Source organism: Cetorhinus maximus, chromosome 17, assembly GCF_964194155.1.
Source record: "Cetorhinus maximus chromosome 17, sCetMax3.hap1.1, whole genome shotgun sequence".
Classification (NCBI taxonomy): domain Eukaryota; kingdom Metazoa; phylum Chordata; class Chondrichthyes; order Lamniformes; family Cetorhinidae; genus Cetorhinus; species Cetorhinus maximus.
Window position 1 is genome coordinate 98,840,286 of NC_135895.1, and position 20,914 is coordinate 98,861,199.

At 42.7% G+C, this 20,914-nt stretch overlaps 1 protein-coding gene across 4 annotated transcripts in view; it reads right to left on the minus strand.

Annotated features, from left to right (window-relative positions):
- The window catches only part of nr5a2 (nuclear receptor subfamily 5, group A, member 2), a 183,216-nt gene that overhangs the window by 78,452 nt on the left and 83,850 nt on the right, over positions 1-20,914 (minus strand). For all 4 annotated transcript variants that reach the window (XM_078561709.1, XM_078561710.1, XM_078561711.1 and 1 more), the window contains exon 6: positions 106-225. In XM_078561709.1, coding sequence (XP_078417835.1) covers positions 106-225 — 120 coding nt within the window. The remainder of the gene's footprint in view (positions 1-105; positions 226-20,914) is intronic.

Here is a 20,914-nt window from a genome sequence, read left to right on the forward strand (position 1 = left end):
TCATGTATTTTCACTGACCTCTAAGTCAAATATTATGAAAAGGTCAGAGAAAGGTAACTGCTCCCTAGACCTTTTTGGAGTCAAGCAAGCCTCTTCTGTACTCACCTGTTGCCCAGTAACAAGGAGGATTGCACCCTCTTTCCAATGTGCCACTTGCCTATAAATGTGATCCAAGATTAAAAGCTCACTCCAGCAGTTCTGAAGAAGTTTCATTTGGTCATCAACCTGCCAAACACAAAAATACACTGGGTCACTTTAACACATTGACAGAGAAGTGCAAATAATAGCAGCAACTCTCCAACTCCTTCTCAGTAATGGAGCTGAGACTGGTCCAAAGTCTGATTCAAACACTGGAAAGAGTGCACACTTTCTTACTATTAGATTGCTTTGAAAAGAAAAACAAAATATTGGAATAAATAAGTTTGAAAAATAATTAAATATCTGAACAAAGTGGTCTTCACCCCAAAAGAGAAATTAAAGAATCTTGTAATAACATGGCATCAATAGTATTGGGTATATTTTAATAACTGTGCAGTCTTCATCTTAAGTTTTTCAGCAGAATATTAACAACTGTAATATGTAACTTGTAATGGCTGACAGGTGATCAATAAGTACTTAACTGAAATCCTCTATATATAAACACAATGGCTGGCTTTTGTGTTCAAGTGTAATTGGGAGATTGTATGGTTTCAGAGTTTCAGGGTCCTGTGTGTGACAATCAGTGCCCGTCATGATATCATGCAAGTGAATGAAAGGTCATTCTATGAAAAGAGTGAATGTTTTATGTCATAAGGTCAGCTTCCAGGGAAGACAATAGGAGCATCTGTGCAAAGGATCCACGTACTAGTGGTTACTTGTCCTTTTGCCTGATGCCCATCCTCCTTTCAAATTGGTGACCTTCCCTCCATTGGCATGAGTCAATTTGCCAGTGTATAGATCTGCCTGGGTAGGGGAATTAATTCTCCGAAACGAAAGAGGCATTAAATATTTTTAGCACGTTATTCCTAAAGGTAAAAGGAACAAATGTCCATTGGTCATTTATATTGCATTGGTTTTAAAATAAAATTACAGCTATAAATACTTAATTTCGTGAGATTAGGCTGTGGAAGATTCAAGCATCTATACTGTCTCAGATCACATGAATCTGTATATATTGGAGTAAATATATCAACTGTCACATGGAGTGAGATACCTTGAATGCTGCAGGGAAGGACTTGGAAATTTGCTCTATTACTTCCTTGGAATTTGTCACTTGTCAATAATGTCACAATTTTAAAATCTCTTTTCTGACCTTCCATATAGCTGTCTGAATTGCACTGTATTGGGGAGGTGAAAAATGAACAAAATCGGCTAATTCATATGTGTCAACTTTAACTGGAGTTTTTTCTGTCTGATTTAAGTGGATTATTTTAGAGGAATTGGGAGACAATGGCCGGGATTTTCCGGCCCCGTCTGCTGCCAGGGTCTTTTGGTCCCATTGAAAGTCAATGGAATTTTGGCTGGCCCGGCGCATTACTGGTGGGGGTCCCATCATGGCGGGGCCAGAAAATCACGGCCAATGTCTGCCCAGCTGATAGAAACACTGAGGCCTGAATTTTCACACAGACGCAGAGGCTCTCCGGCTTATCGAAAACGGCGCTGGAGGCCCGATTCTTGAAGCATCGCCCCTGAAACCCATTTTCACTGGGGTTGGGGGGGAGGGAAATAAGGGTGGGTTGTACTTTGCATATCCGTAGTTAACGGAGGCAGCTACAGATGTAAAAGTGCAGCTACCTTCAGTCAGGTCCAATTTTTGCTAGTGGGATGTCCAAAACACAACTTGCGCACTTTAGACCTATCAGGAGTAAGTCTAGTTAGCGGAGCTCTTTGGGGAGGTAGGGTACCCTTTTGGAAGGGTCCAGGGACACATTTCAGTGAGGTAAGTTGCCCTTTGAGAGAGGTCAAGTGCCCTTTGGGATTGTTAAAAGTAGACATAGATATGCGCAAAAAGTGGATAAACTCATTAGAACTGTCAAGCTGTTAAGAGGACTGTCAAGGGAACTGGTAAGGGAGCTGACGATGGAGCTGTCAAGGGAACTGTTAAAGCTCACTGGAACCATCAAACTGTCAAGGGATTTAAATCTCCTAGCCTTTAAATTACAAAAATGCACTCTGCAGTTTTAGAAAAATCAGTGCTTGCTATTTCACTCTGCTGACATAAGCCTGAGGGCTTCCATTGTAGGATTTGTGCTGCATGACTGATTTCACAACCTATCATTATCAGTGAGGTGCCTGTTCTTTAACAGTTTGACTGACAGCTCCAAGTGATTATAAAGTCTTTGGTGTGGGGCTGTAAATGCAAATGTTTGCTGTTATAAGGGATTAAGTTGTTGAAGGGATTTAAATGTAATGAATGGGTTTTTATTAATCAGAGATTTTTTTAAAATAGTGAATTCATCAATAGACACTTGGAACTTTATTTTATTTCCTCTCAGCATGGGTCCTGAGGCCTGCCCATGGTAGATACTGGATGAGTTGGCATGGGGGTGTTAAGGGCTTGGTGCATTGGGGGCATGAGTTGACACTAAGTTGGCTTGGGGCCATAAAGGGTCCTGGGTGTGTGTGGAGTGGCATAGGTTGGCATCAAGTGAATGGGTCCATGGGTATTGGCAGAAGGACATTGGTTGGCATGGAGGGTATGCGGGGCCATGGGGTTGGGTGGGGGCATGAGGTGACATGGGTAGGCATGGTTGGGGGATGGGGTGTGTGAGGGGGTGAGAGGGCGTGACGGGGTGTGTGAGGAGGTGAGGGCTAGAGGGCTGTCTTTTGTTTTATTGTTTTTTTATGCAGCTGAGAGAAAGTGCCTGGTCACTGAGGCCGGCTTCTCGCCTACCCCACCTCTGCACCCGACAGCCCCTGTGCTGCCTCCGCACTGTTTATGAAGGTGGCAGGCATGCATCCTGTTACACCCCGCCCCTCTGGAATGAAAATCTGACCATCTGGGGCAGTTTTTCAGGAGTCAGATTTGCGGAGCCGGGAATTCCCCTGACTCTGTGCTCCTGACCCAGAGTGAAAATTCAAGCCTGAATGTTGACAAATTGCTTAAACTTCCATCAATGACTGTTTCAACTATCCTATCAGTGGGTCAAGCAAAATGATTACAGTTTGGCTGTATCCTGGCTGCATGTAAGTTCCTTGTCTGGTACCTCAGGAACCATCCTGTCACCTGTGAAACATGGCTTGGCTGACATTGTAAAGAATGCTTCATGGTGGATTATTAATGATGAATAATATCTGTTTATCTTCCTTTATGCCAGCCGAGGGAAGAGAGAGATACATCTGGAAGTAAAGTGTTTACTCTCCAGTTTCCTTCCAACTCTGTTGGCAATGGATAATAAAGGACTTCCTGAGGATTCATTTCTCACTTAAAACCTTTCCTTAAAGAATGCATAAACCAAGTTACCAAGATTGCTGAAGAGGGTTGCTAAAGTCTTCTTATTTTTAATGTTTCGGAAGAGACATTGAGAATTAGGTAGATATTATAATCCAGCTCAATCTGCTATTTTTCTTAATCGCGCTTATGTTAATCTACCTTCTTATTATTCATTACGTAGCTGTCTGCCCAAGACTTACAGTCTGTCAGTGTAGTATCTTCTGGCCATAAGTGAAATCGGAACTGCACAATTTTTAATGCAGAGTGTGCACCAGGAAAAAGGATTCATTGTTCACCCTGTGACCTGGTATCAGAGAATACTATTCTGAAAAGGTTGTATTTCTCTTCATAGGGAGTTGAGTCTTTCCAATAAAAGCAGATGTTTGTACCGGGCAATGAGGATATATTATCTGGAGTGAGCCTTAACAATTATACACGTGTCAATGCATTTAACAATACAAATATTCCATCTTGCATCCAGAATATTAAATCATTAATAGAACATCTGTATAGAAGCAAAGCATGTGTCAACATTGTTTTAAGTTTATGGATGACAAAAGTATATATTATCATTCATTTACTGGAATCACTTGCAACATGACTCCAACATTCTGCTCTATATTTTCTCTTCTCATTTTAATTATGTTTCTAAATATACCAGATTTTGTTGGTATTCTCTTACTGTGTAAACAAAATACCAAATACAGCTATGGAATGCTGCACTCCATCAGTTCAATATCTTAAAATTGAACTTCCAGTATTTCTCAGTTATGAATGAACAAAATGTCACTCGTTATTTTATCAAAATATAATGAAGTGCAATAAAGTAAAATTAGCAGTGCAATCCAACTTAATTCAAATTTTGAAAATGACATCATTTAATCTTGTTTTTATACTTAATCTTGTTCTTCTGTATTACATCAAAGTATGAAAGAAACATTAATCATTTAATAATAATTGACTGCTGGAGATTTGAACTTTATGCTTTTGTATTCTCAATTCTGTTGTACTTGAGATTCTGCCAAGAAACACCATATGGATGGATGGATAAGAAAAGGCTATTCAGGCCATTGGGCCAATTGTCTCTACAACGTGGACATGTGCATTTACCAGGTCAGTGGAGTTTTCTCTGATTGACAAGTGAATGGTGCCAACATATTATGCTATCAATATTTTGTTAAATTAAGGGAACATAATGAGCAAAATGTTGAACTATAGCCCAAAATGGCATCAAATCCTATGGCTGCAGCAAGAGGTCTGAGTCATGGTTGGGCCTCATCTCCAGGTTTTAGTGTATGTTTTTTATGCATTCCAAGCAGCTTGCTCACTGCAGCAGGATAAAAGTGCAGGGAGGGGTAGGGGAGGGAGGGGGAAGGCCAAGGGGAGGAATCTTGAAGTGCGATATTTGAAAAGTATTAATGGTCTTCCTGAACACTAAAAAATTACTTTTATTTCTGAAACTTGTCTGTTGTTGAGTGACCTGCAGCTGTGCGTTTAAGGACCATTGGTTCATATCTGGCACCAATGGACAGAGTGCACCCTCCCATTGGCGTTGAAAATTGTAAATGGGCTTCACTAACTGGCTTAAGGCCCCAACTTGCATAGGAAGCTAGGTTCTTGACTGTTTTGGGCAGGATCACTGGCTGCCCATTTCAAAGCCCAGTTGCAAACAGTGTTCAACAGGTCTGGGGTAGTGCTAGGAAATAGAGATAGTTTAAGTAAATTATATTTGTATTTGTGAGCATTAGGTATGGGTTTTAGCTTTAAAGTTTAAGTTTGATTTGTATTTCTGTATGTGTGTTAAGAAAGGTCAAATGGAGTTTTAGTTCCCTTTAAAAGGGTGCTTGCATTTCTAATGAGGAGTTTTATGACTCCTATAAAGTAAAGGTAAACATAGAAGGGTAGAAGGATTAGGCTGTTGCTTAGTAACAGGGGGCCAGAGAGGCAGGTCCCTTCCTCATACACACATACAGAAGAGAAATGCAGTTTGCTTTGGAAGCTGTTTGAGTGCAGTTGGTTTGAAGACAGCTCTAAAGCAGAAGCAGCCTAAGAGGGGACAGATAGAAGTCCCAAGCTAAAGAAAAGATCCCAAGAATCCAGGGGAGCAGAAGAAGAGAAAGCCCCAAGACAACCTTCTAGTCAAAGGAAGGACAGGAACCTAGGAAAAGGTCCTGTTAAGTGAAGTTAAGAGTGAGGGGCAGAGAGAAAGGCTCCAAGCTTCAGGTTTAAAGAGGAAAAAGCTGCAGAAAGCAGATTTAAAGCAAGAACAGTTTGCAAGAGGCAAGAAGGTCCAAAGAGACAACTGAAGGTCTGTAACTCTTGGCTATGGGCATGTGAAGCAGTGGTTGACGGCTGAGTCAGAGAGACCGAGTGCACGGAAGACAGCTTGAATGCATGTGGTGACCCAGGGAAGAGGAAGATCAGAAGGAGATCTTGCAGAAGGTGTCTGAGAGAAAACGTTCATTTGGGAGAAGATTCCAAGGCGAGGTCTTGGAGAGGGGAGATTGGAAACTATCGTGTGAAGGACAGAGTGCAGTGAGACCGGTTAGCTCATGGTGTGACAAGTGTCTGGGGGATTTGAGGAGAGATCCATAGCATCCGTTTGAGGTGGCATCTGTCAATTGGTTTCAGAGGGTGGTGTGTCTGACCACAGGGTGCCATAGGTTTACATGGACTGTGTATCTACTGTGTACAGTAGAGTATAAGATAGCTTTTGTAACTTGTGTTATCCTTACAAATTTGTAAACCTTTGTAAAGGTGAAGGAGTATTGTAATATAGCTCATCTTTTCTTGTTGAATAAATGTTTTATTCTTTTATTAAAAGTTCACCAGCTGACCTCTGTGCCTCTGTTCAGTAGCTACTCTCCACGTATCTAAACAAACAAATAAAAGTTAGGATCTATCAAGCTGGGTTCCACTTTGGGATCAGGTTTGTTCAGGGATAACCTCAGCTGGGATCATAACAGGCAGCCAATGGAGATGTGACTTCATTGTTTCAATTTGCAGTGACTGCCTGTCCTGTTTGTGCTGAAACACAGGATGGGCTGCAGTGGGAAACTGGCCCCAATCTCTTTTAAATCAGTGATGTCCTCTTGATGAGCTCTGAGATTTAGGTGGACCTAAGACATGCAGAGTTTGCACACTTTGCAGTTGGTTTGGAAACAAATTGCAACAGTTATTTTAGCCGAATACCGTTTCAGCAGCACGATATAGGTGAAAGGAGCATTATTGTAGGTGCATTCTGATTACCCCATTTCTTTTTGTTTCTGAAATGGATTTTTAATATTCAAATCACCTGGGGAAAACCACATCGAATCATAGAAATGTTATAGCATAGAAGGAGGCATTTCAGCCTGTTGTGTCTATGCTAGCTCTCTGTAGGAGCAATTCACCTATTCTCGGCTTTTCCCAAAGTCCTGTAAATGATTAATTTCCTTTTGAAAGCCACAATTGTATCTGCCTCCACCACACTCTCAAGCAGTGCACTCCAGATCCTAACCACTCACTGTGTAAAAAAAATTCCTACGTTTGCCATTGTTCCTTTTGCCTTAAATCAGTGACCCTGCTTCTCGATCCTTCCACCAAAGGAAACGCTTTCTCTCTAGCTACTTTGTCGAGATCACTCATGATTTTGAATACTTCTATCAAAGCTCCTCTGAACCTTCTCTTCTCCAAGGAGAACAGCCCCAGCTTCTTCAATCTATCTGCCTAACTGAAGTCCCTCGTCTTTGGAACCATTCTCATGAATCTGTTCTGCATCCTCTCAAATGTTTTCCCATTTTTCCTAAAGTATGGTGCCCAGAACTGGATGCAATACTCCAATTGAGCTCTTATATAGGTTTATCGTAACTTTCTGGCTTTTGTACTCTATGCCCCTATTTATGAATCTTATATGCTTTTTAGCCCCTCTCACAATGATTTATGCACATATTACAGGTCCCTCTGCTCCTACACCCACTTTATAATTGTACCCTTTGTGTTATATTTTTCTCCCCATTCTTCCAGATCTCTATGTTAAATTTCATCCACCACTTGTCCACCCATTCCACCAATCCGTGGTTTTGAAGTTTTACAATATTCTCCTCACAGTTCACAATACTTCCAAATTTCATGTCAGCCATAAATTTTGAAATTTTACTCTGTACACCAAAGCCAAGATCATTAACATATATCAGGAAGAGGAGGGGTCCTAACACTGATCCCTGGGGAACTCCAGTATAAATCTTCCTCCAATCTAAAAAACCAACGTTCACTTCTACCCTCTGTTTCCTGTCACTCAGCCAATTTTTTATCCATGTTGCTACTTTCCCTTTCATTCCATGAGCTCCAACTTTGTTCACAAGTATGCTGTGTGGCACTTTATCTGTCTTTTGGAAATCAATATATAGCACATCAAGTGCATTACCCTCATCAACCCTCTCTGTTACCTCATCAAAAAAACTCAATCAGATTACTTAAATATGATTTGCCCTTAACAAATCCGTACTGGTTTTAATTAATCCAAATTTGTTCAAGTGACAAAAAATTTTGTCCAGAATTATCGTTTCCAAAAGTATTCCCACCACCAAGGTTAAACTGATTGGCCTTTCATTGCTGGGCTTACCTTTACACTTATTTTGAACAAGGGTGTGACATTTGCAATTCTCCAGTCCTCTGGCAACACGCCTGTACATAAGGAGGACTGGAAAATTATGGCCAGTGTCTCCGCAATTTCCATCATAACTTCCTTCAGCATCCTTAGATGCATCTCATCTGATCCTGGTGACTTATGAACTTAAAGGACAGGCAGCCTATCTAATTCCTCCCACCTCGTCAATTTTAAACCCATCAGGTATTTCAGCTACCTTCTCTTTCACCATGACTTGGGCAGCATCTTCTTTCTTGGTAAAGACAGGTGCAAAGTACTCATTTAGTACCTCAGCCAGCTTCCCTGCCTCCATGCGTAAATACGCTTTTAGGTCCCTAATTGGCCCCATCCCTCCTTTGCCACCGTTTTACCGTTTATATGCCATGTCGCTACCATTCACCCTAAATCCATTAAAGCTATGAATTGGGGGAAATTAGCAATTTATTTTCAGAAATAATAAAACATGACCATAAAAATCTGCCTAAAATGTAATGCAGTCTTTGATTCATTACTCAAGATGCTCAGACTGTGTTACACCTTTCTAATCAGTCACTAGAATTTCTTTTAAGGCCCAAATCACCCCATGCCATGTGAAACTAAACCATATTTAATCATAGGTGTTAAAACCCTGAGTGGCAGGCAGCACCATGGGCTGTTACCTGTACAGCCCGCAGGATGTTCATCAGTGATATCAATGTGCTATTTCTCCCTCTGAGGAGTTTGAGGACTGCAGCAATGGTTCTGGGCCAACATCAGAAGCAAAATAAGATGTTTTAGTTGAAGAATGCAACAAGAATATTTACACAGTTCTGGATCTTTTGCTAAACCTTTGGCCAGAATTTTAAGCAACACATCCCGTCAACTCCAGCAACCCCCAAGGCCATTTTACGCTCTAACAAGCATTGATTGGCATAAGGCCTGTCATCGGGAGGAAGTCTCGCCTTGGAGGGCTGCCAGCCAATCAGATTGGCCCGCAGCTCTCCAGTCATTCCAGGAACAATGCTGCAGTGGCCTGAAGAGGCACTTGCAAGGAGCTGCCTGGAACTAAGTGCCGGGAACTGGAGGACAGGTAAGTGGCAGGGGGCGTGTAGGGAAGGCCTGGGGGTGTTGCGAGGAGGGGTGATCGGAGTTTCAGGGGAAAGGTCGGGGTGGGCGGGGGAGGAAGTCCGGAGGTCACCGGGCCCTGAGGAGAGGGCGTCCTCAGTCAGAAGCGGCCTTCTGATGGAGGCCCTCCACCACCCGACCTTACCCCCTCCCGAGGTTGCACTTTGTTGAATTTCCGGTTTCCTCCCCTGGTCTGCCATCTGCCTGCCAGCCTGAAAATTGAGGCTAGGCGGGAAAAGGCCCTGTAGTGGCCATTACGTGGCCACTTAAGGGCCTTAAATGGAACAAAGGTGGGCTTCCCAACTGAGGCCCTGCCCGCCCCAGCATAAAATTCTGACAGGGTTGGGCAGGCAATTTCATGTTCCCCTCCCCCCCAGCACCTCAGAGCCCACTGAGGTTGGGGGATGGCGATGGTGGGGAGAAGGAGAGTGTAAGGTTCTGGCCTTGATGTTTCAGACATCAGTTTTATAATTGTGTCAAAGTTACAGTCAGCGATCTGAAGGAAAACTCATGGCGAAACTTAGAGGAATATATTACTGACTATAATTAGCAGTAAGTGACTACCTGGAAGTGGGAACAATCATCTTTTGGATAATTCTGCTCCAGATATGAATACTATATATATGCTCTCATAAGTAAAGGGAAACTGGAATAATGTGTTTGTGCAAGGAGGACCTTAGTTCAAAAGAATTCTGTGCAACCTTGGTGTCGTTGCCAAGCAAATTACATCATTCGTCTCTGAGTCACAGATGGCAGAAAAGACAACCACAGCCCATGTATTGTCCACAGATCAGGTGGTGAGATACGTCTGAATGGTATTTTGTTTCAAATCACTGTGATTCATATGAACCACTTTGAGATATAATCAGAATCGTCGATTTGTGATTTTAAAGAACTTTCTGATTTAAAAACAATGTTTCTAATAAAACGTCAGGATCACGGTAGTTAATGCATTAAGATAGAATTGCAAGTTGCATTAAAAGAGAAGGAAGAAAAAATACACGTTTTTCTGTCCTGTTGGTGATGTCTCGGGGTGGGGGGGTTGGCTGACTCTAAGGGGGTGACTCTTTCCACTGGGTGTACCCTCCATGGGCCAAAGAATGTCTGATCAGAAAGCAGCACCCACCCTTCAATCCACAGGGAGGCTGCCACCTTTTACTGGCAGACTGCCCATGCAGCAGAAGCCGTCTGTCAGCGATGGTAGGAAGAGGCTCTTAAGTGGCCAGTTAATGGCCTCAATTGGCCTCTTGGCAAGAAGGCCATCCATGACGTTCCCCGCTGATGAGTGAATTGCTCCCTGTCGGGAAGGTGATAGGCACTCCCTGCCTTCCTTCCCAATTCTACAGCCCCCAACACCCCACCACCCCTCCTCACAACCACTTTCCACCCAATATGACAGAGAGCTTTCAAAAATTAGAATTCAAACTGTGTTTCATGCACAGTAAGTGACCTGCATTATTTTGAACATGTCTTTTTAAGGTCCCAATGGAACTAACTTTGCAAGACACCACCTTAGTAGAGCGCTAGGAACTGCCACGCTGAGGTTAGTTAAACAGCTGATTGCCACTTCAAATGCCTGCTAGCACTCATTAAGGAGACTGTAAAGCTTTTTGGTGGCTAGCGGCCAGCTGTTTGGGAGTAAACATGGTATTGGTGTCGATTTCAAGTGTTACTTAAAGGGATGCTCGCTATTTCATGTTCAATGCTATAAGCACAGCGAAGGGGAGCTTAAACACATCAGGAGACTTTCTGGGACATTTGTCAATTTGACATTCATCAAAACCTGAGCACATTTATTTTGGATATCTTCTTCTGAAATGAGTAAGTGCTGTGCTACATCATCTTATCAGGCACCTTATAGGTGTCACCATGACAAAGGGAGCGCTTGATCATGGGCATTTTGTGAAAGGTCTCCCTTGGCCCCGACAAGAAATGGGAGGAGGACATGAACCACAACAACTTATATTTATATAGCTCCTTTAATGTAATAAAACATCAGAAGGCACTCCATAGGAGCATTTGACACAGAGCCATGAGATGTTAGAGCAAAAGGTCAAAAAATTGGTCAAATAGGTGCACAAGAACACATAAAATAGGAGCAGGAGTAGACCACAAGACCCATTGAGCCTGCTTTGCCATTCAAAACCATCATGGCTGATCTTCAACTCCACTTTCTTGCCAGCTCCCCATATCCCTTGATTCCCTGGGAAACCAAAAATCTGTCTATCCCAGACTTCAATATATTCAATGAAGAAGCATCCACAACCTTCTGGGTAGAGAATTCCAAAAATTCACAACCCTTTGCGTGAAGTAATTTCTCCTCATCTCAGTCCTAAATGATGGGTTCCTTGCCCGGAGACTGTGACCCCGTGTTTTAGATTCCCAGATCAGTGGAAATAATCTCTCTGTCCACCCCATCAAGCCCCTTCAGGTTGTTAAAAAGTTTATTCTTTCATGGGGTGTGGGTGCGTCTGGCAAGACCAGCATTTGTTGCCCAACCTTAATTGCCCTTGAACTAAGTGGCTTGCTGGGCCATTTCAGAGGGCAGTTAAGAGTCAGCCATATTGCTGTGGATTTGAAGTCACATATGGGCCAGCCCAGGAAAGCACAACAGATTTCCTTCCCTAAGAATCATTAATGAACTAGATGGAATTTTACAAAAATCAATGGTAGCTTCAAGGTCAGAAATAGGATTTGAACCCATGTCCCCAGAGCATTAGCCTGGAGTTTCTAGCTACTAAGCCCAGTAACATTACCACTACACCACTGTCTCCCCTTAATGCTTGCATGTTTCAATGAGATAACCTCTGATTCTTCTAAACTCCAAAGAATATAAGCCCAATTTACTCAGCCTCTCATTCCAGGGACCAATTTAGTGAACCTTCACTGCACCACCTCTAATGATATCCTTTCTTAAGTGTAGAGAGCAAAACTACACACAGTCCTCCAGATGTGGTCTCTCAAAACCCTGTACAATTGTAGCAGGACTTCTTTATTCTTGTACTCCAATCTCCTAGCAATAAAGGCCAACATGCTATTTGTCTTCCTAATTGCTTACCATACTTGCATGCTAACTTTCTGCGTTCTTTGTACGAGCACATCCAAGTCTCTTTGAACATCAGCACTATTCTATTTTTCTATTCTTACAACCAAAGTGAATAACCTCACACTTCCCCACATTATTCTCCATCTGCCATCTTCTTGTCCACTCACTTAACCTGTCTATATCTCTTTGCAGTCTTTCCGTGACCTCCCCAGCTTATCTTTGTATCATCAGCAAACTTGGACATTTTACTTTCTGTCTCTTCATATAAGTCATGACGATTGTAAATAGCTGAGGTCCCAGCACTAATCCTTGCGGCACTACACTAATCACTGCCTGTAGCTGGGAGGAATGTTTTAAAGGAGGGAAGTGAGGTGGAGAGGCGGAGAGGTATAGAGAGGAAATTCCAGAGCTTAGGGCCTAGGCAACTGAAGGCAGAGCCCTCAATGATGGGACAATTAAAATCAGGGATGCTCAAGGGGCCAGAATTAGAGGAGCGGAGATACCTTGGTGGGTTGTCAGGCTAGAGGGGGTTACGGAGGAGGGAGAGGTAAGGTAATGGAGAGGTTTGGAATCAAGGATGAGAATTTTGAAATTGGGGCACTACTCAGTCAGGAGCCAATGTAGGGCAGGGAGCACAGGGGTGATAGATGAACAGGACTTGGGTCGAGTTGGGACACAGGTTTAAGATGACATCAATTTACAGAGGATAGTACATGGGAGACAGGACAGGAGTGCATTAGATAGTCAAGTCTAGAGGTAACAAAAGGATGGATAAGTATTTCAGCAGCGGATGAGCTGAGGAAAGGGCAGAGTTGGATGATGTCAAGTTTATGTTAGTAGTGGCAAGGAAATGTGGTTGGTAGCCCATCTCCTGGTTAAGTGCGACTCCAAGGTTGCAAACAGTCTGGTTCAGCCTCAGGCAGTGGCCAGGAAATGAGCTGACATTGTTGGCTTTGGATTTCCCAATATTTAATTGGAGGAAATTTCTGATCATTCAATACTGGATGCTGGACAAGCAGTCAGCCAATTCAAAGACAGTGGAGGGGTCAAGAGAAGTGGCCATGAGATACAGCTGTGTATCATCAGTGTACATGTGGAAACTGACATTGTGTTTTAGGATGATGTACCGAGGGGCATCAAGTAGATGATCCTTGGCGTGGTGGGGTGGGGGCGGGGGAGAGGGGGAGGTGGTACATGAGGGGAGGAGGGCACCAAAGGGAAAGCTGTGGGAACCGGAAGAGAAGCCATTGCAGGTCATTCTCTGGCTACGACGAGAATGATAAGAATGGAACTAGGTGCATGCAGTCCACACAGCCAGAGGTGTTGGAGGAGGATAGTGTGGTCAACCTTGTCAATGGGTACAGAAGGTCAGATAAGAGGGATATTTTACCTCTGTACGGTCACATGAGATGTAGTTTGTGACTTTAGTAAGACCTATTTTGTCACTGTGGCAGGGTTGTGAACCTAATTGGAGAGATTCAAACATGGAGCACAAGGAATAATGGGCACCGGTTTGGGAGGTGACAACACATTCAAGGACTTTGCTGAGAAAAGGGTGGCTGGAGATGGAGCAATAGTTTGCAAGGATAGAGGAGTCAAGGGCTATTTTTGGAAAAAGGGGTGGTGATGGTAGATTTGAAGAAGACGGGGGCAGTACTTGAGAAGAGAGAACTGTTAAAAATATCAACCAACATAGGGGTCAGGGAGGAAAGTTGGGTAGTCGACAGTTTAGTGGGAATAGGGTCGAGGCAGCAGGAGGCCTGGCAGAATGGCACCAGCTGCTGCAGAAGAGAGGGACAGGACGGTGGGGTGGCATCATTGCCCTCCATCCAAGTGTGTTTAGGACACCTACCTCTTGCCCCTTCACCAAACCTCCTCCTCTAGGACTTCCAGTGCTGCATCTGAGAAATTCTGCACCCTATCCCTCAGTTCCTGAATTCTCATGTAATGTGCTGCTGTGTACCAGCCAGAGCACTCTAAACTTTCAGTGGAAGAGAGTGTGAGGAGCTCACATATAGGCCCAAATTTTTGTGGGGACAGAAGGGGGCTCTGACTTATCCAAAATAGCGCTAGGAGTCTCGAATCTGGAAATCCTGCCCTGATGCTGGCATCCACCATTTTTGCCAAGGGGGGGGACCGAGGAGGGTTGTACTTTGCACATCTGTGGTTTATGGAGACAGCTGCACATGTAAAAGTGCAGTGGCCTTCAAACGAATGCAATTTTCAACAGTGGGATATGTAAAACATGATTTGTGGGCCTTAGATATTTGAGAAAAAGGGCTAAAAGTGCCAGACTCATTTGGAAAGATAGAATATCCTTTTGGAGAGATAAAATATTCTTTTAGATAGGTGAAGTGCATTTTGGGAGGTAAGGTGTCATTTGGGCTTGTTAAAATTAGACATGAAAGTGTGTAAAAGTGGATAAACTCATTGGAACTGTCAAGCTATCAAGGCATTTAAATCTGCCCTTTAATTTAACAAAAAATAAAAGCCTGCTGCGACTATGTGAAATTTCACTAGCTGTCCATTGAAATAAGCCTGAGGGTTATCATTATAGGATTAGTGCTACATGACTGATTCTGCAACCTTTCACCATCACACTGGGGGCTTGTAGGTTCACAGTTTGATTGACAGCTCCAAGTGGTTATAAAGCCCTTGATGTAGGGCTATGAATACAAATGGTTGTTTCCATAAGGGATTAAGTACTTGAAGAAAATTAAATGTATTGTATTGAATTGTTTTTATTAATGAGAGTTTTTTTTAAAATAGTGAAGTCAACAATTGTTGCTTAGAACTTTATATTACTTCATCTCAGCATGGCTTCTAAGTTCTGGCCACGGTAGATACTGGGTGAGTTGGCATGGAGGGTGTAAGTGCAAAGGGTGTTGGATGGGGTGTCATGGTTTGCCATGAGTTGGTACTAAATTGACATAGGGGCTATAAAGGGCAATGGAGGTGGGTAGAGAGGCATAGGTTGGCATGGGGGTATGGAAGGCCATGAGGGGTGGGTGGGAGGCATGAGGTGGCATGGATGGGGCATGGGGAGTGTGTGGGGGGTGTGAAGAATGAGGACTGGAGGACTATTTTTTGTTATTTTTAACATCTGGGATGAAGTCCTGGATCACCAAGGTGGGCCTTTTGCACAGTCCACCTTGTCACTAGGGTTGCCAACCCTCCATGATTGCCCGGAGTCCCCAGGAGTTAAAGACCAAACCTCCTGTACACTGCTACGATCAAACCCCAAGAGAAAAATCATACGAGCGGTAAAATGTGTGTCTTTCTTTGAACACTCTGGCAAATAGTAATAAAAAGTATCTGAAATGGGGAGGAAGGCATCTTGACTGACAGTCAAGAGTCATTCAATCTTGTGATGAAGACTCTCTGCTTTTTGATTGAAGTGGGGGGGGGCACCATGAGATGGGTGTGTTGGATGACCAGTGGCAGGAGTGTGGGGTGGGATTTGTGAGATCATGTGGTAAGACCTCCAGGAATATGTCCAACCAGAGTTGGCAACACTGCTTGGGACCCGGCAGCGCCTGTGACTGTCTGTGTACTTTTTCCGGGGGTGGTGGGCCCAACTCCTGTTAATACCCACCCCCTGGAATGGAAATTAGAGCATTTGGAGTGCTTTCACCCAATTTGGGAATTTTTCCGACTCTGCGCTCCGACCCGAGAGTGAAAATTCAGCCCATGTTGTTCCATGAAAATTGTATCTGATTCAGCACGTGGGTGCTAAGCCTGCATGTTTCTGATTTAGCACCTCAAGGCCATTATATTAATTATTTTAACTAGAGTCTATTTCAAATATCAGCAACTATTAGTCTTGAGGCTTGCTAACCCTGTATTCAAGTCACCAATGGCATTGAAAGAGTTAAATTAATGGGTTGCAATTACTAATAACAGTCAACATGGCTTCAGGAGAAATATTGTTTTCAATTAAAAATTCGCTGGCACAAAACTTGTCCGATGCAGTGAGGTCACTGAATTTAGCAGGTAAAACTTGGCGTATATGATTGAGTGGAACCCAAAATGAAACAAGTTTTCTTTGGTTTGTCCTGAAAAGGTTTCGATCCCAACTCCATTTCTCCCTTCATATCCCCCATGACTGTAACAACAGGAAATGCACAGGCTTCAGGTGTGACTGATCCAGACAGAGAAAATGAGGAATACAATTTCTCTTAGGTCAGCTTAAGCCTTAGATTATAGTAAATATAGTCAATTTTGGCCTAAGTCGGTCAAAGCACTGCCTCTTCTCTGCTCACACATCCTGGATGGTCTGATTCTGACAGTGTTCTCAATGAACTTTGCACACTGAATGCAGTTCACAATGAGAAGGGATTTGTAAGAATTAGCAGCTTTTTTTCTCCAGGGAATGATTAAGCTGCAGGATGAGGTTACTAATGAACGATGCAAGGTTGCACTTTTCACTCTCAATGGCAGCCAGCAGATCCTTCCAGTTCGGGTACGGTATAGGTAAGGTGCAGGGACAAAGTTTCCCATCAAATTTATCCACCCTGTCAGCCTGGCTCTGCTTCAAAGCCAGGTTCCCAAAAGTTAAAAGGCCAAAGGTTTAACTGATTCCACTGTGAACAGAATTCTGGTAGCTAGATACTGAACTATAGATTGAGTGGTTGAGGTTTTGGTTCAAGTCAACATCTTTTTTACCCATGCACAAACATGATGGCTCCTCCAGTATCGCAAAATATCTAACTTATCTGTGTTTCCTCTGACATGAACTGCCTTTGTTAAAGTTATTAATTAAGTAATTTACTCACTTTGTGACAAGGTCTGCACAATCATTTATTATTAATTCTATTATAGTAAGGGGTTATCTTTAAGCAAGAAAGGCTGTCAGCCAAAAAAATGCCTGAGGTGTCATCAAATATGAAGGAGTCAAAGCCTGAACAAGAGTATTATTGTTGCATACGCTGCTCTTCCCACACCTCCTCACATTAGTTCATTTAAACTGTTGCTGATAAATGAAAGCGATCATTGAAGTTAGTAAACAGAGCAGAAGAAAAATCTCTCTAAAATAGAGGCAAAATGACAGCTTTGTTCCTCTTATCTCCACTGTGTAACCATCCTTTGTACATTCTGTGCCATTCCACTAAAAACTATCGCTTTTCTTAAGAGAAGGGAAAATTGTAATATTCTCTCCATTATAGCAGCTTTTCTTACTATGTTAAATCAAGGTATCCAGTCCACATTACTGCCAATATTTATCCCTCAACCAGCATTCACAACAACAGATTCTCTGGTCATTATCGCATTGCTTCAGGGAGTTTGTTATGTGTGAATTGGTCACTGCATTTCATACGTTCCAAAAGTAATTCACATCCGTAAAATAATTTAGGGTGTCCCTGATGTGAAAGGCACTGTATAAATGCAACTCTTTCATTTTTCTGTTGGTCTGAGGCCAATTCCAGTGTACTGTGTTCTTAGGATATTATTCTCCATGTTTGTTGGTTGCTTACAATGATGTGGGGTCAGGAGACCCAAGTTAAATTGCTGGCTCTGCAACACTTTCTGACCAAGGAAAACAGCACTGGGCAGTGTGTCTGAGGTGTAGACCCACATATTTTAAATTGCACACCTATGGGTTTAAGGCTGGAGTTATACAGTACTCAGTGGGACAAACTCCTGGTAAAAAGGGAGAGGGGATCTCTTGCCTCAGAGCTTCAGTGTGTTCATTCATCTTTTAAATCATACCGTGACGGTTGTGCTGATATGCACTTTAAGTCTGGTGCGAGTGGTAGTATAACTCAGCACTCTGCTGGTGCTGAGTACTTTCTGCAGTACAGAAATGGAGCTTCAAGTTAAGAACTTTGTAATCAAGAGACTCAATGTGTGAGCAGCTATCACAGACAACGGAATCAGAGATCTTACTAGTCTGTCTGCTTCAGTTTGTGATGTAGAGCATTCACCATGTGATCATTAGAGCCAGTTTTGCTAGATTTCTTAAGCTTTTGTCTACGCACACTCGTATAAAGTGGACGTAAGTCCAAGCCATGGATTTCTTACATGTTTGGTGCCTGTAGTATTGTAATCCATGTTTTTCATTGTTGCATTTGCATGTTAAACTAAGCAAAGTTACATTAGAATAAACGCTAGGCTTTCAATTCCCTGGAGTTTTGCTTTAAAATGGAGAATAACCCTTTCCACATTCCATCATCCACTGAACTTTCTGTATCATTACATTTTCAAAACTTCATTCTTGGGGTTTGTGCGTCAATAGCAGGTCCAGCAATTATTGCGCATGCTTCTTTGCCCTTGACAAGTTGAGCTTGTGTGTAATACAGATGCACAGATTTAAAGCAAAGACTTGTATTTATATTGTGCCTTTCATGACCTCAAGATGTCCGAAAACACTTTATAACAGATGAAGTACTTTTTAAGTATAATTGTTATAATGTATCTGACTGTTGTAATATATATATGAAGCTCACAAATGACACAGGCAACAATGCAAACGCTTTACTCCATTCGTTTAAATATAAATTTGTTGTCCAAACTTCACAGAAAATACATTTTATTTCTTTTCCCACCAAATGGTGGTAGCAGAAGTGCAGAAACTTGGCTTAATGACTGAAGGTTTTTGACTTCCAATCATAAATGCCAACCATCTGCAGTTGATGCAGACACTTGGCATTCTGGGGGCCAGGGTCTGTATGTTCATGACTGCAGGCTAAAATGAGCACAGACTTGGCACCTCAAGTGCTGCTCAGGGGCTTTTAACTGCTTAAGAGCAGATCTACATTTCCAATTTGCAATGAGACAATTAGTAAAAAAAATGTCATGTTTCACCCAGTAATAAATTATCTGCTGCTATTGGGAAATTACGTTTTAAACTACAAAGAAAAACAAAACAAATTCTCAAAAATGGCATTGAGAAAGCAGTTCTCATTAAAATTTAGCAGATGTCTAATACTTCCAGATGAAGAAAGCAATGTCCATGTTCATTGTGGATTCTGAATTGCTGGAAAAGATGGCAACATGTCAGAAATCAAACCAATAACCAAAGAATCTCCACTCGGATCTCTGTTTAGGATTTCATGTATGGATATCGAGTACCGCCGCAGCTTAATTTAGATGCATGTGTCCTGGTGTATGCTTAGTTGCTGCCAGGCTTTTATTCAGGGACACTTTTGAGTTCAGTACATTTTGGAGCTGTTTCATCCTAGTTGATACTGTTGGTCAGTTTTTATTAGTTTTTTACAGGTCTGTAATAGGTTGGCAATTTCCTTAGATATGCTCCTGCTCTGTCTCTATATCTTCACTGAAAATCCAGTTTACACATCTAAATGGGATTTCCAACACTTGTCAGTGAAGTTGCAGTGCTGCACTGGGAGTAACTCTGAGGATATTCCTACTCATAATCCTCTAAAACTGGAATACAACTAGGCCTTGAACCTGTCCATCATCATTGCCAATAATATTCCCTGACCAGATGACAGGAGGCACTGTTTTGTTCAGGTGAGTCAGAACAAGCTATTTATCCTCAACTCAATGTCAAAACTCAAGACCCTTGGTACAATGGGTAAATTTATGTGCCAGGGAACACAAACCATCTAGTCTATAAAACAACCTGAATTTCAAGAAGCACTTTATTTATTACACTGCTAACTGTTATGATTGAAATAAATTCAGGCAGTAACACTATGGCATACCATTAGCTCTAACTTAATATGCATTGATCATGAATGGAAATCCTATGTAAGCAGTTATGTCATATATTCTCCTGTTTATCATGTGTTAACTAAATCTCTTGGGATTTCAGGGACCTGCTTACATAACTCTTGCCAACTCCATGTTCTCTGCTAATCACTTAATAACATTCCTATTATATGGGAATTGGCCATGTTCTTGGTGAGTAGTTCTGACTGTGACTGTGATTAGTACAGCTATCCGTTAATAATTTTAGCCACCAAATGCCACCTGGCTTTAGTCCCTTAGGTCAGTTACTGCTGACAAGCATCTATGCCTACAGCTCCTCGTTCCGGGATAAGTAGTCGCCTGAGACGGGTCAACACAACTGTCAAGTTGCTGAAGTAATTGACACTGAATAACCACATAAAGATGCCCATAAAGTTTACTCTCACACATCTCAACAAAAGATCAGAGGTGCAAAGTGTTGCTGTCTCACATAGTCGAGCAACTTGAGCAACTTCCAGGTCCAGTTGTCTTAAGTCCAGTGAAGTATTTGATATTATACTAAGCAGAGAAAGCCCACCCAAAACACTCAGCATTGAATTTTACAGCCCCCTGTTGGGTGTGTTTTCAGTGACGGGGGGTGGGGGGAGGGGCATGTAAAATATGACAGGTGGCTAGCCCACCACCTTCCTGACCCATTCTCCATTAGACCGTGGGTGGGCGGGCAGCCCAACAGCCATTTTGTAAAAATAATTAACGGGCAATTGAGTTTGTTAACAAACAAAATAACCCGATATTAGGCTGCCTACGCCATAACATGGTTGGCGTGGGCAGGCAGGCGAGAATGGGAAGGCTATTTATTTAATGCAACTGGTTAAAAGCTGGGAAGGGGAGTACATCCTTTGATGGGTGCCTTTGGTACATTGGTGGCACCCCCCCCCCCCCCCCCCACCCCACCCCCATTTGTCACTTCCCACCTGGCCACCAAAACCCATGCCCCCACCCACCTTGTGCCCCCTTCCTAGGCTCCCCAATCACTCCCTGTCCACAATCATGGACTTAGCTTGCTCCAGAG